This window comes from Arachis stenosperma, chromosome 3 (assembly GCF_014773155.1).
Source record: "Arachis stenosperma cultivar V10309 chromosome 3, arast.V10309.gnm1.PFL2, whole genome shotgun sequence".
Lineage (NCBI taxonomy): Eukaryota > Viridiplantae > Streptophyta > Magnoliopsida > Fabales > Fabaceae > Arachis > Arachis stenosperma.
The window spans coordinates 167,728,935-167,744,132 of NC_080379.1; the positions used below are offsets into that span (position 1 = coordinate 167,728,935).

A 15,198-nucleotide genomic window follows, 5' to 3' on the forward strand; every position below is an offset into this window, starting at 1 on the left:
TCACGAGACAAGAGTCAAGTTACTTTACCTCCAAGAATAATCTTTCTAATATGAAAAATAAAAGTTGATGAGAAAACAATATTATCCAACTCAAAGTTAGGAAATACAATTATTGATATCAGCACATGGATCCCTGCTGTTTTAACTTTTAAGCAAATATTTATCTATGCTCAAGTTTTATTCAATTGTTCTTCTTCCTCGGATTGCTAACAACCCACATTGCTGCAGCCACTTTGTATCAGAAATCCTTATCTAAATATTAACAATAATGTATATCCTGTGGTTGTATATTCATTGAAATTTTGTTCAATTAACATTGTAACATAACAAAGTTTTAGATAGGCTTCCAGTGTGGCAGTGTCTTTTTTTATCAATTGCCAGCGCCAGCCTTATCAAATTGTTTTCATAACAAAACTTTCGGTGAATACAAAAAAGATAAAGAAATTGAAATATAATATTAAAAGAAATACTTGAGTAGGCATATCATACTCCTACAGGAAACATAGATCTGTAATTGAAGTTGGAGGAAAATGTGAGCAATTACAAACTTCAAATGCTCTACCACCTCAACAATCTCTGATTGTGCTTGCACCAAGTTATCAGATAGTGGTCTTAAACGCTTTCAAGCTTGCATGTTCAAAAGAAGAGGACAAAGAAGTTAATAAATGCAAGCATATATATATAATAAAATAGTACTGGTGAAAATGTACTTACTTCAATATTTGGGATATGAGATATTTTACACCAATCAGGTCCTATATCTCTTTTGCATCTCTCAACTAGCTGAGGGCATCCAAATATCTTCAAGTTCTGAAGGTTATGAACATTATCCATATTATGTGGTAGTGTTAATTTTGGACAATCAGCAATTAGAAGGGTTTCAAGTGATGTCAGAATTGGGAACCATTCTGGAAATGCTGTTAAGCTCTGACACTGTGAAAGGCCCAGATATCTGAGAGTCTTAGAACATCTTCTTAGCCAATTAGGTAATGCTAACAATTCTGGTAGTTGGTTGATTGAGAATTGTTCAAGTTTCAAGGAATAGTCGTCATCAATTTCTTGTTCAGCTTCATCTCCAAAATGAGTCACCTCAAGGCAAGCCTCAATACTAAGCCTTTTCAAAGCAGTTAAGTGTCTCAAATCATGTGGAAGGAATGTTAAGTTTTCACAATTCCACAAAATCAATATTTGCAAAGAACTGAAGGTCTTAAAACCTATACAAGACAAATCATTCATTTGTGTGGTGATCCACAAAATCCTGAGGCTCACAAGATACCTCAAGTTCTTTGGAATGTATTTAAGTGCTACACATCTACACAGATTAAGAACTTCCAAGTTCTGCAGCTTGCAAATGGAATCTGGGAGTTTTTCCATCCTTTGGCAATAGCTCAGATTAAGATACCTCAAATGCTTCATCTTGTTGAAACAATCAGGCAAGAACTGAAAATTTGAACATTGTAAATTCAACACCCTGAGGTACCTGAATTCCTTAAAAACCCATCTAAGAAATGGTTCAGTGATTGCACTTGCACTTTCACTTGCATGCCAGAATCCAATGGTTTGGACCTTACTCAACCTTTTATTACCAAAATTAGGTACTCCTTCTCTACTATCAGAAAATGATAAATGCTGCACATTTTCTCTCACATTGGTTGAATTAAACTTTACTGCAGCCCTTTCATTTTGCATAGTAGACACAGCAAGGTCATTAATAAGATCATGCATCTTAAAATAAGATATTCCTAGATGCTTAAGTTCTTCAAAAATAAGTCCATCAACAACTACTTGATCTTCAGGAACACCTTCAAAGAAAGATTTTGAAACTAGCTCTTGAATAAAGAACTCTCCAAGATCCTCTGCCTCTTCATCTTCGTCGTTGGTTTGTAGCAGTCCATGTGCCATCCAAAATGATATCAACTCCAAATTGCTATATTCATAACCCTTGGGAAAAACTGAACAATAGGAGAAACACCTTTTCAATTCAGATGGCAAGTGGTTATAGCTCAGTTTCAATGCAGCCAAAATCCCATCATTTTGTTGGTCCATTTTCCAAATTTCACTATCTCTAGTTTTCTTCCACACACTTTCTCGATTTTCTGAGTGAAGCATGCACCCTAAACTCACCACTGCCAGGGGCAACCCTTTGCACTTTCTAACAATCTCTTTCCCAATTTCCACAAGCCTCGGGTGCTTGTTTTCCTCTCCTGCCGGAAATGCACACCTGAGAAATAGCTTTAGACAATCTTCATCAGGAAGATATAGCAGGTTCTGTTTATAAGCTTTCCCCATGATCGAAGCAACCTTTTCGCTACGAGTTGTCACGATAATCTTGCTACCAATTCTGTCATCATCGTGCATTCCTACTAACAGATTTCTCAGTTCATCCCACCCCCTGTAATCTTCATTCCAAACGTCGTCAAGAACAAGCAGAAACTTCTTCCCATCTAGTCCCTCATGCAGCAAATTCTGTAACTGATCATAACTATAATTGTGATGGGCATCTATATCTATTCCATGCATAGCCTTAAGAATCTCCAATGCCAACCTCTTAACATCAAAATCATCAGAGACAAACACCCACATTCGTGGAAAGAACTTCTCGATCACCCTATCATCATTGTACACTAGTTGTGCAATTGTGGTCTTCCCCAAACCTCCAATTCCAACAATTGGAATAACATCAATAATCTCATTACCAGAATCTGATGATGGAACCGTCAATAAACCAATGATCTTCTCTTTCTCCTGATCTCTACCAATCACATGGGAAGGCCTAACATAAGATTTAGTCTCCCTCCAAGCCAACTTTGGAACATGAACATCACTACTACTTGCATGAATCTCCGAGAGACCGAGTTTCATCCTAAAAGAAGCCAATTCATCTATTCTCTTCTTAATTTCCTTGATCTTATGAGCCATCTGAATACGAAATGCAAGAGGGTTAGAGAGTGAGAAGAAGCGCTTTACCTTTCTTTTGAAGCTTCCTTGGCTCTTGACAATCTTGTTCCTGAGTGCTTCACACTCAATCTCATCCAAGATGTCACGAGCATCGAAGAAATGATCCCTGAGCTGCTGCAGCCACTCCATGATGCCGTTATTTTGTGTTTGCTTGTTCTCAGCATCCACAAGGAAAGCATTGATGATTCTGAGAGAGTTCTTGAGGGTGTCAATTTCATCTTTAAGACCCCATAACAGTGAAATCTCTTTGTAGGTAGCGGAATCTACCCTGTTCAAGATATTGGTCAGCAAACCAGAAACTAAGAGAAACATGTTCTCAAGAAAAGCAGTAAAATGATGCTGGGAAGCAGCAGCATATAAACAGTGGAGGAAACTGAAGGAGTGGAATAAAAACTTAAAACTCAACTCAACAACACCACTAGGCAATGTCACATGCTGAAGCACCACGTGGCAAGCAAGTGGGGCAAAAAGAATAATAATGAAGGAATCTATAAAGAACTTATTTATTTTGTGTCTTAAACCTCCAACACTTATTTAAATGAACGAATGAACTGATTACTGTATCAACCAAAATTAATTATATAATTAAATATATTTATAAAATTATTTTACAACATAAAAATTAAATTCTATAAATAATGCATATACATAGATAATTAATTTAGCAGACAATTTTTGTGGGATATATAACGTTTTTTTAACGTTACTGTTTTTGTGTTGATTATAGAAAGGAAAGGAAACAATTGGAAATTGGAAATTGGAATTTGGAATTTGGAAATTTGGAAATTTGGAAGACTGGAGTGGAACATACCATTATTGGTAGGTTGATAATACTTTTGTGACATGAGTCGCGTGGCATCAGCGTTTTCCTTCGACGGCTACAAGAAAGGATGGAGCAGGGTGCACCGTCAATAAGAGGGTTCACTATAATAAAAGATTTCCTTCGAAAACCGATTCAACCGGTTTGCCTGAAACGACGCCTTTTGCCCAGCCCCTTCTCACCTCACATGTTCCTTTCCTTCCGAGACTTCGCTCTTCTTCAAGCTGTGTCGCCGCCGTCGAATCTGCTCCAGTCGCCGTCGCAACTCTTCTCTGCCATCACAACTCGTCGAATCGTCTCATTGCCACTCCTTCGCAGCGCGTCTCCTACGATCTCTTCCGCGTCTCCTTCAAGCCGCCTGTCGCTCCTCCTCCGCGCCGCCTCTCAGTCCACCTCCTCTGCATCGGAATCGAGCCTCGTCGGCGCCGCTCCTGGTCCCGAAACGCGCCACCTCCACCAGATTCTCCCCGCATAGCATCGGTACAGTTCTTGCCCCTATCCCAGCCTTCCTTTTTTTTTTTTAATGATTTGATATGTTTAATCTCTGGCTAATTTTGGATGTGTCATGAGAATAGACAAAGAAGAAGTTCTTTTGTTTTTCAGTTATATATTTTAGTTTTGGATGTATTTGTGTTTTTATTTTTATTTTTTATTTTTTATTATTACTTTATTTGATTTGGGGTTTGAGAGAGCAGTATAGTTTGGATGTGTCATGAAAATAGACAAAGTGATTATGTTTTACCTCGAAATAATTTTGGATGTGTCTTGACAATAGATGAAGAGGATTTTCTCTTGACTGTTTGTGGTGTTCAACTATGTTCATTTTCAGATGTGTTTAGAAAGTATTATGTTTGTTTGTTATTTTAGATGTGTATGCTATTATACTATGTTAAATGTGTTGTAAAGTTTTGAAGTTGTATATATTATTCAGCTTTTGATTTTATCAGTTTGCAATGCAGGATCAATGCTTGTATCCAGGCAATGTATGTTGTGTTTAGAGCAGGGATTTTTATTTTTGGATGAGCTTGTACAAGTATTGGATGTATTTAGATAGTATTTTATTTGCTAAGATGTTATTCTGGATGTGTTTTGAGATTATATATTATATTAAGCTTTTGATTTTATCAATTTGTATATATTAGTTTGTGTTCAACAATGAAACCACAACTTCTTGAGTTCTTTGATTCTTTGAGCATACACGTCTCAAGTGATTGTTTTCAGCAATGGTGATTCTTAGATATTTCTCACTTTGTTGCTGTGTTTTAATTGTTCCTATTAGTGTTGTTGCTGCGTTTTAATTGTTCTTGTAGTTATTGTCATTTTTAGTTCATGTTCATGTTCTTGTATTATTATAATTTGCTATAACTTTTTAATTGTTTCTATCTTATAATTTGGTATAATTTGTTAATTTGTTAACTGGTTGGGTTGCTTAGTTATAAATTTATAATTGTTCTTTTCCTTGTTCAATTCATGGCTCCCTTGTATAATTTGTACTTTGATAACTATATAAGACTTTGATTGACGTAGTGTTTTAAATTTGATGATATTTTAAGGTTTATATTAGACTATAATTATATTTTAGTGTGTTTATTTATATTTTATATATTATTTTATTAAAACGGTTATTCCAGTTAAACTATGGTTGAACCAATTAGACCAGTAAATCACTGAACCAGTAGCTAGAACAGTTCGATGACCGTTACGGTTTTTAGAACCTTGCAGGAAACAATGAATCCATGAAAAATCGGTTGTTGAGGAGGAACAATGGCATGGCTTGTGATGATCGCTTCTCTGATTCTGGTTACATGGATCGTTTCACTCTTCACAATCCTCATTCTCTCGTTCTTCCCTTTCACCAATCATAGAGCTGCACCTCTTCGCAAGAGGAACAACGTCTTGCTCGTGATCGCTCATCCTGATGATGAATCCATGTAAGTTAAACTTCTCTACTTTCGTCATCTTTATTCGATAATGGCATTCACAGTTCACATTTTGATGTATGTGTGAGTTGGAAATGCCTTATAAAGATCCTAAAGTATGAGCTGCTAATTTTTGCTATTATTACACGTGGAATTAGTAATTGCATTTATTAGGGTTTCTTACCCCTATTCTGACAAACTAAAGCTAATAGGAAATGGCTGAAAAAAAGATAGATTACTCACTACTTCACTGCTCAGTATAGAAATTGTGTGAATTTGGAATGTTGTCAACATGACTTTGGTAACTTCTAGGAAATTGCATCTTTTGGTTAGGATTTCACATTGTGTTGAAAACTTGTTCCATTTCTGCAGGTTCTTTACTCCAACTATTAATTTTCTGACTTCAAGGCGGCACAATGTTCAAGTACTTTGCTTATCTATTGGTGATTAACTTTGGACTGTTAGTTTTTGTCTTGTATTTTATGCTTCTTACTCTGTATCTGTGGTTAGATGCTTATTTTTACGTATATCAGTTTTTGCTCATATGTTTTATTAAATGGAAATTAGTCGTATTCTTTTGCCCCACCATTTTGTAGTTAATTCGCCATCACAGTGGCATCTAAATTAGTAAAGCAATTTTAGTTATTGTGTTGAAGAAGTTAACTTCGATTCAAGTGGCACTGGTATCTGATGCAAATGGATTTACATAAAATGTCCAATTTTATGCAATGACATACGTCTGGGGTTAGTTCTAGTTATCTGTTTCCACTGTTTGGATATAATATTTTTTGTTTTTTCTATAATCTACAATTATATACAAAGCCCTTTTACATAAAGTGAAATTTATTATCACATACAAAAGCTGGAAAGTTATCTTAGCATGTCTGGTATGCTCTTCTAGTTCTCAAAAAAAAATGAAAGCTTCAAGCTTAAGCACTTTAAAGAAAAGGTTCCTGTCTCACTATGCTATGAATTTAATGTATATGTTTTTCTCCCTTGGAATTTTTTTATTTTTTATTTTTTTACTCAGTTTGAGTCATTTATGTAGGTGATGCAGATGGTAAAGGAAATATCAGAAAAAAAGAGTTGTTTCAGGCTTGTGTAGCCCTCAAGGTGATTTACAAAATTGCTCAAAATGGTTGTGGTTTGACTGGTTCCAAAATCATGCAACAGCTTCTCATTAAATATTAAGCATTTCCCTGTTATGAAATTATTAAACATATTCTCTCTCGGACAAGTAGATCATTTAGTGGTCATAGGCTCATAGCTTTCCAATCATAGAACAAAATTTCTTGGTAAGCCCCGGAAACATTTCATCTAGTTGAAAATAGTGTTTGCATTAACCAAAAAAAAAAAAAAAGATAACAAACACTGTCTTACAACTTCATGAGGTTATTCTTTCCATGACATCAGAAATCATGTAAACAGGTTCCAATGCAACAAGTGAAGATTGTCAACCATCCAGATCTGCAGGTTCTGATCAAATAGGTCCCTGGAGTTGTAGAGTTCAGTTTTACTTCTGATTTTATGGTTAATTTCTTATATTACCATTGTTTATTGTGTTGTCATATCTAGGATGGTTTTGGTAAGGTTTGGAACCATAGTTTATTGGCAAATATTATAGAAGAACAAATAACCAGCCACTGCATTAATATGGTAAGCCTGTGCCTCTGTATTATTGTTGCCATTTTTAGGCATGTAAGTGAAGCTTTCATTTGTGCCACCATATGCAATCTTTTGGGGTGACTAATACCTTCTGTTCTAGTTATCTCTTTCAGAGCCCCCCTGTTTTAACTGTTTTGGTTTTTGTGCCTCTCCAGATTATTACTTTTGATAACTATGGTGTCTCAGGTCATTGTAATCATCGAGATGTGCATTATGGAGTAAGGCAAGTTGAGATATTATGATACTGCTATTCATCAATATTGAACTACTATTACTTTAAATTTTGTAGATATGCATGCTTCTTATTGTTTATTTTTAATTTTTATACTTTGGCACCACTTTTTTGTTTGTTGTGTAATGCTAATTTCGATAATTATCACTGTGGATTGTTTAATAGTTATCGTAGTCCTTAGCTTATCTGTGTCATTTCCGGCACATTATCCAAGAAAGTGAGGGATGATGGGAGATAAATGATACCTGACTTCATCAATGATTTGCCCTTTTAGATTTAGTTTTGTGTACTATATGACTGACATCAGAGTTTTTCCCATGTTAGCAGCAAGCTACTGTATGATACTTTACAAAAGGATATCGATGTCTGGGAGCTTGTATGTTTTGCCTTCGTGGTTTTCTTTTCTGAATTGCCATTTTATTTTTATATTAAAATTGTTTTGACATATTTTCCTGCGGTATCTTCATTCCTCTTAGGTTAGCACCAACATATTGCGAAAGTATAGTGGTCCCATTGATATCTGGTTGACCATGATTTGGGCCATGCTTCACTCAAGTGGAACAATACAGTACTTGGTAAACGAACATCCACGTAGGAGCTATCGTGCTATGGCCCAGCACGCAAGCCAGTGGGTCTGGTATACCTCATTTCCCTTGTTTCGAATATAAATTTTGCCTCATCTTTTCTTTTTCTTTTTCAAGAAAAAAATGGACTTATCACTCTTCCAAGTGTTTCCCTTCCCTCCAAAATCGCAAAAGCATGCCATTTCAATTGAAGCAATCTCGATATGCCTTGCCCAACAATACATCCTTCTCTCCATCTAAACTCTAATGCCATTTGTGCAGGTTCCGCAAGCTTTTTGTTACTTTGTCGAGTTATACGTATGTGAACACTCTTAGAAAGATACAACATTGAAAGAGTTTTGAAGATTAGTTTGATAGCTGTAATTGCTGCAATCGTGTTTGCCATCATGAAGAGCGTGCATGGAAGTTTTCACTTTTCTCTTGGTTCAAGTCATACATTAAGCATTTTTCACATCCTTTCATGTCCTTCAACAAAACCAGAGCTAATTTTCTTCGAATATCCTAGATGATTACTTGAGTTTGTCAAATGTCAACAGTGCTCAACATCGCAGATTTTGCTTTCTTAGTTTACAGAAATTGGTATTGAAGTGACACAATGAATGTTTCTTACAACTGATATATTGTCAATTAGCAAATGGCTATGATCATCCTTTATATTCTTGAATCTTTATATATCAATCCTGAATCACCCATAGCTTAATAACTGTAAATGTTCTGTAGTTATATTTGCTGACCCTCTTTTGATAATGTTTATTGCAACATCTTATGTTCCTAATGTAGAAAAATATAGACTCTCTACTGAGGCCAAAATTCAAATGCAAAGAAAGGGAATGTACTAAACATTTACATATTACAAAGTGGTTCATTTTCTACAAAACCGCACGACATCCTTGTCACTAGCTTTAAGAAACATGGCCTTAAATTTGTTCAATGATGCAGCAATATCTGTCATGTTCATTCGTTCTTCAGGTAAATCCTCACAACAATTCAAGGCCAGTTTCAAGATAGATGATGTAGATGCTATTATGTCATCAACATGGTGGTGACCTACATCTTGTAACAAGTTGGAATCCACAACTCGATCAATTGCATGGGGTAATGATTCACTAATCCAACCTTTCATGCTTAATCCTGCAACAAACAAGTCATCTGTTGGCTTCTTTCTTGTGAATGTTTCCATCAGCATTATCCCAAAACTGTATACATCTCCCTTTGTAGAGATAATCCCTTTGGATCCAAACTCTGCAACTCAAATTAACCTCGTTATTTTTCTTAAAATATTTGTTTATAGAACAAGTATATGTGACACACAAGCCACTAAAATTGGAAACAAAATGTTTAGATACCACCACTACAACAGAAAGTGAATTTCTGAACTAATGAAAATTACTACAGAAAAAGTTAAAAGCATTGTAGTTCAACTTTGATTACAAATTATTACTAAAAGGTCAGTGAATGATTTATGATCTTCAATTGTATATGCATACTAATCAAGCATATGGTTATAATCAAATGACCAAAGTTAAAAGGGAAATTATAATCTGGTGTAGCATAACTTACCCGGTGCAATGTAGCCAACTGTAGCCATGGTCTTGGTATATTCTTTGGATTGTCCCTCTCCAAGCAATTTGGCAATGCCAAAGTCACTGACATGGGCAACCATGTCTTCATCCAATAAGACATTACAAGGTTTGACATCACAATGAACCACTATAGGTGAAGATCCATGATGCAGATACTCCAATGCAGATGCCACATCTATCATTATATTTAGCCTTTGCAAGAAGTCCAAACAATGGTTATGAGAATACAACCATCTCTCAAGGCTCCCATTAGGCATGAACTCCATCACTAAAAGCTTGTAATCTATACTTGAACAACAATCTAGGATCTTGATGAGATTTCGATGGCGCAGATTGCGCATTGCTTCGCATTCTACGCTGAAGCTCTTTGATCCTAATTCCAAGTCCAAGTTAAACACTTTGACAGCAACCACCATCCCATTTGAAAGTAAACCTTTGAACACAGAGCCAAAACTGCCCCTACCAAGCAAATTACTTTCATCAAATCCATTAGTTGCCTGTGATAGTTCATAGTACGAAATCATTCTGGCTGCTGGTAATGCTGATAATGTTCCTTCATTAGTATCACCACCATTCTTTCTTCGACGCCTGACGAGAAAAAACACACAGAAAACAACCAGAATGATTGAAACCATTATAGGCAATATGCATTTGATGAAGAATATGTTTGCATTTGACCCTTTCTTCTTTACTTTACTGCATGCTGGGACTTGTAATCTGGCATTTCCACAAAGTGCTTTATTAAACATGAAAGATTGAGCAGTGAAATTTTTGAAAGGTCCACCACTCGGAATCTCTCCTTCCAAATTATTATGAGAAAGATTGATGAATTCAAGATAATGAAGTGACTCCAATGATCTTGGAATCAAGCCAAACAAGTTGTTTTGAGATAAGTCCAAATCTGTCAAACTTATCAAACTGCCAAGTGAATCAGGAATACCCCCTACCAATTTATTTTGTGATAAGTTGAGAATTTGCAAATTTTGCAATCCAGAAATGGCCCCAGGAATGCTTCCTGAGATCATATTCTTTGATAGATCCAAGAAAGTCACAGCCTTTAAGTTCCCAATTTCAATTGGAAGAGACAGAGTTAAAGCATTGTCAGACAAGTTCACCACAAGAATGTCTCTGAGGCTCCAAAGAGAAGAAGGCACCTTACTGAGTTTGTTGGAGTTCAAGTAAAGTTTTCTTAGAGAAGTAAGATTACCAAAGCAAGTTGGAACCTCTCCAGAAATTAGCTTGTTCTCAGTTATGTACAACTCACTCAGCTGCTTGATTTTGCAGATTTCGCTGATGATGGTTCCCTGCAGACGGTTGTTGCCAAGATTCAAATATTGAAGAGACTGCAAACCTTTAATTGTAGTTGGAATGGTTCCACTTAAATCATTCTGGTACAAACTTAGCGCGTACAAATTGGTTAAGTTTCCAATTTCCAAAGGGATTTCACCATCAATACTGCAAGCATCAGCATCAAATAGTTCCAAATTGGACATATTTCCAATTGACTTGGGAAGCTTTGCATGGAATGGATTCCCTGATATGTAAAGATCACACAAGGAAGAAGGATACATTAATTCAAGAGTGGAAGAATGAGTGGTTAAATTATTGTATCCTAAATCAAGCTGCTGAAGATTTCTCAAATTCCCAATAGTATTTGGGATAACTCCACTGAATTTATTTAACTTCAAGTCCATGTAGTTAAGCTTTGTAGCATTGGATATGCTACTTGGAATATTTCCACTAAGTTTGTTTCCATACAAGTTTAGCTCTTCCATGTTTTCAAGGCTGATATGTGATGGAAGAGAACCTGAGAGGGAATTATTTGCTAGATATAAGTAACTCAGTGAAGACATGTTGAAGATATTTGAGGGAATTGATCCACTTAAATGGTTATTTCCCATGCTTAAGCTTGTGAGTAGAAGATCTCCAATGCCCTCTGGTATAGAACCTGAAAGCCATAAAAGTTCAGAGGAATAACATAAATCAGACACACATGTTCAGATATAATATTTTTTTAAAATTGCTCTGATATTCATTCATGTACTATGTTTAGTTAATGTACAAGTACAACAATGGCATATCTTGATTAATTAAGGATTGGCATACCTGTGAAGTAGTTGCTTCCCAAATGTAACTCTTGGAGCATGGTGCAGTTGCTTATTGTTTTTGGAATACTTCCAACAAATTGATTATCTACCAGATAAATGTATTCTAGTAAAGGAAGCTGAAGAAACATCTCTTCTGTGAGGCTACCATTCAATTTGTTTTGTCCAAAGTTGAGTACTCTCATTGAAGATATGTTAAAAAGAGAGGGTGGAATTTCTCCTATACAGAAAACAAGCTTTATAGTTTATAATATAATAAAGGCGATCAATAAAGAAATAATGTATCATTATTCATTAAGCCACAAAAACCATGTATAATTAATTTGCAGAAATTAATTATTTTGCTGTTTAATAACTCTTCATCTCTTATTGTTGAAAATGATTGTAACAAAAATAGTTTTGACACTAACCTTGTAAGTTGGCTTGATTAAGATACAAGGAAGCAAGCATAGTTAAATTTCCAATATCCCGGGGTATGTTCCCTTGGCTGAACTTGTTGTTTGATAAGTCAACATCGGTCAACTCTTTGCAGTGGTGCCAAACCGAAGGCAGTTTACCAGAAAGCAGGTTGAAAGCTATGTAAAGCACTTGGATTCTTGCAAGTCCACCACATAAGTTTGATGGTAGGGTCCCAGATAAGTTGCTTGACCCAATCTCAATGTCTTGCAGCGTTGAACTATTCAACATTGTTGTTGGTATGGATCCACCAAGTGGATTATTTCCAAGATACACCACTCTTAGCTCCGGAAGTTCACCAATCTCCACTGGAATGCCTCCTTTTCATTCAAAGAAATGAAAATAATTAAATTATTTAAGGTAAAGTATAAGTAGACAATGATAATACTAAACAATGTGAATAATGGATATGTTGGATGTTCAATTTAATAGGTAGCAGATGATTATGTTAATTATTTTTAATTGGATGGTTATTCCTTTTAATTCGATTTACTCATGCAAAGTTAACAATGGCTGGATGTTCAATTCACTAGGTGTGCAGATGGTTATCCTAATGTAAAATTTAGGAAGTAATTTGGAGTGGAGCGTTTTTTTTACTTTATTTGGTTAATTCCGAAACTTATTGTTTTCATTATTTACAAAAGTCATTGTCTATCTAATAAAATCCATTATTTAAATTTATCTTACAACTAATTCACATCGACATCATAATTTTGAGAATCAAACTGAATCGGTCACTTCAATCTAGTTAACTAGGAATCAACTACTAAATTAGTTTGGATTAGAGTAAAAATTGCTTATGAAGTAAAAAAATATATATATTTTACATAGTAATTCTTTTTGGATGACCATTCACGTGGTCAATGTGAAAGAAAGTCATTTTTGTTGATGTGACGGTATACAATATTTTTGGTTGCCCACGGTATTTTTTAGCCTGACAAACTAGAGACTAATTCGTCGTGGATCTGAATTCCATTTAAAGATTTGTCATTGGCCAATGAATTATTGCATGCATATGATGAAATTCGAACCTCCACATTTACTTAAACAAATGAGTGAGCTGACCAGTTAACCAACTCATCCAAATTGATTATGTAACGATATATAATTGAATGCATGATGTAAAACTACTTTACACTTAGGCAGTTTTAAAATCGGAATAATTTTGATACTCAACTGATTTAAAATAATAAATAAAAAAATCATCTTTTTTATACATAAATACATCAGTTTATTATGAATTGGACTTTTAAATAATTTAATTTAATGATTTGATTTTCAAAATCTCACAGCTAACTTCACAATGACATCGTTGGATCTATACAGTCATCCCGACCAAATGGAATAAGACTCTGTTAAGAATTGAAAAGATTGTAGTTATTGTATTTATCGTCACATAACAATGGAATGTGGTTCCTGAGATAATTCATTAAATCAGAGAGACTAAATTGAAAGATGAGTGACATATAAATGATACCTGAGAGAGAGTTATAAGACAAACTGATTCCACGCAAAGAAGAGAGGTTAGAAATAGTTGGAGGAATGACACCGGAGAGATGGTTTACTGACATGGATAAGATCCTCAATTGCCTCATTCTGCCAACTTCATATGGAATGGAGCCTTCAATAAGATTGTGGCCAATTTCCAAGGTCTCTAGCACTGTTAAATTTGATATAGACTTTGGAATAACACCACCAAACCTATTGTTTCTAAGGTTCAAGTGTTGAAGAGAAGATAAGGCTCCTATCCATTTTGGAACATTACCACTGAATTCATTGTAGCTCAAGTTAAGTGACTTCAATCTTCGAAGATGAACTAGTTCTTGTGGCAAGTTGTGATGGAAAGTGTTACCACCAAGGTTGAGTTCAATGAGGAAGGAGAGGTTCCCCAAATGAGAGGGTATGGTACCACTAAGACCCATGTCACCAAGATTCAAGGCTCTTACCCTTCCATGGCGATGATCACAGGTGACACCAAACCAGTTACATACTGAGGAGTTGGTGGACCAATTATGTGTGAGGAAGTGGTGAGGGTCCTCAGTTATGGAAGATTTGAGAGCAACAAGTGCATGCTTATCTCTAGTAGTGAAGTTGGTTCCACTAACAATGAGGCTCATGAAGAAGTAGTAGTGCAATTGCAATGAAAAACAGAAAGTGAAGAATGTCCATAAGGAAGAGTAAAGTTTATTGTTCATGTTCTAAGGTGGATTATGGATCTCACACGGTAGAGAGTTAGTTGCTACTTATATTGTATAAATAAGATTTTATGTAACCAATTCGGCTTGATCGAAGTTCAACTTAATCGTTTGTTTAAATAAATATTAGAACTTATTTATTTGTTTAAATAAATATTAGAAGTTTAAATTTTATCTTAATCAATAATAAATTTTTAAATAGAGTTTAGATTCAACAACAGGTTAATTTTTAACTAAAAAATATTGTAAACAAAAAAAGATTTTGTGTACTTTATATTAAATTAAATGTATATTTTATTAATTCAATAGTGAATAAAGTGTGGTTATGTGATCGCACTTAACTAATATTTATATATAATGTAATAATATTAATAAAATTGCATACACAAATTTATAATTTATTTATGTATATTTATATGTATTATTTTATATATTTTAATATATATTTTATACATAAAAAATAATAAGAGTCAATTAATTTTGTAATTTATAATTATTAAATAATTATAAATAATATTTTTAATATAAAATTATTCAATTTTTTTGTTGATTATATATTAATCAAATTTTAATAAAAGTGCTGCGGTGAGTTTCTGTTTGTACATTATATGAATAACTGTTTATTAGTAATTAGCTTTTTATTTTTTAGTTTTTTTAAATATGTTTCGATTTAGTCAGTCA

General features: G+C 34.6%; 3 protein-coding genes across 6 annotated transcripts; 1 reads left to right on the forward strand and 2 right to left on the reverse strand.

Annotated features, from left to right (window-relative positions):
- Positions 1-418: 418 nt before the first annotated feature.
- LOC130968630 (putative disease resistance protein RGA1) lies at positions 419-3,292 on the reverse strand. Its single transcript, XM_057894010.1, has 2 exons — positions 715-3,292; positions 419-627 (listed from the first exon to the last, which is right to left on the reverse strand). The coding sequence occupies exons 1-2, from the start codon at positions 3,268-3,270 to the stop codon at positions 613-615; spliced, it is 2,571 nt and encodes an 856-aa protein (XP_057749993.1). The 5' UTR covers positions 3,271-3,292; the 3' UTR covers positions 419-612.
- A 469-nt stretch (positions 3,293-3,761) lies between these two features.
- LOC130968633 (uncharacterized) lies at positions 3,762-8,834 on the forward strand. 4 transcript variants are annotated; one of them, XM_057894016.1, is made up of 10 exons: positions 3,762-4,258; positions 5,491-5,709; positions 6,070-6,140; positions 6,755-6,810; positions 7,126-7,170; positions 7,273-7,353; positions 7,518-7,585; positions 7,919-7,970; positions 8,071-8,231; positions 8,440-8,834. In XM_057894016.1, exons 2-10 carry the CDS (start codon positions 5,543-5,545, stop codon positions 8,507-8,509), a joined length of 771 nt encoding a protein of 256 aa, XP_057749999.1. In that variant the 5' UTR covers positions 3,762-4,258; positions 5,491-5,542; the 3' UTR covers positions 8,510-8,834. The 4 variants fall into 4 exon arrangements, with proteins under 4 accessions (XP_057749999.1, XP_057749997.1, XP_057749996.1 ...); XM_057894014.1 differs by having other exon boundaries at positions 3,766-4,258; positions 5,501-5,709; positions 6,746-6,810; XM_057894013.1 differs by having other exon boundaries at positions 3,767-4,258; positions 6,746-6,810.
- Positions 8,835-8,912: 78 nt separating this feature from the next.
- On the reverse strand, positions 8,913-14,530 carry LOC130968629 (LRR receptor-like serine/threonine-protein kinase EFR). The gene is made up of 5 exons (XM_057894009.1): positions 13,800-14,530; positions 12,277-12,642; positions 11,868-12,086; positions 9,739-11,709; positions 8,913-9,420 (listed from the first exon to the last, which is right to left on the reverse strand). The coding sequence occupies exons 1-5, from the start codon at positions 14,515-14,517 to the stop codon at positions 9,041-9,043; spliced, it is 3,654 nt and encodes a 1,217-aa protein (XP_057749992.1). The 5' UTR covers positions 14,518-14,530; the 3' UTR covers positions 8,913-9,040.
- Positions 14,531-15,198: the final 668 nt, after the last annotated feature.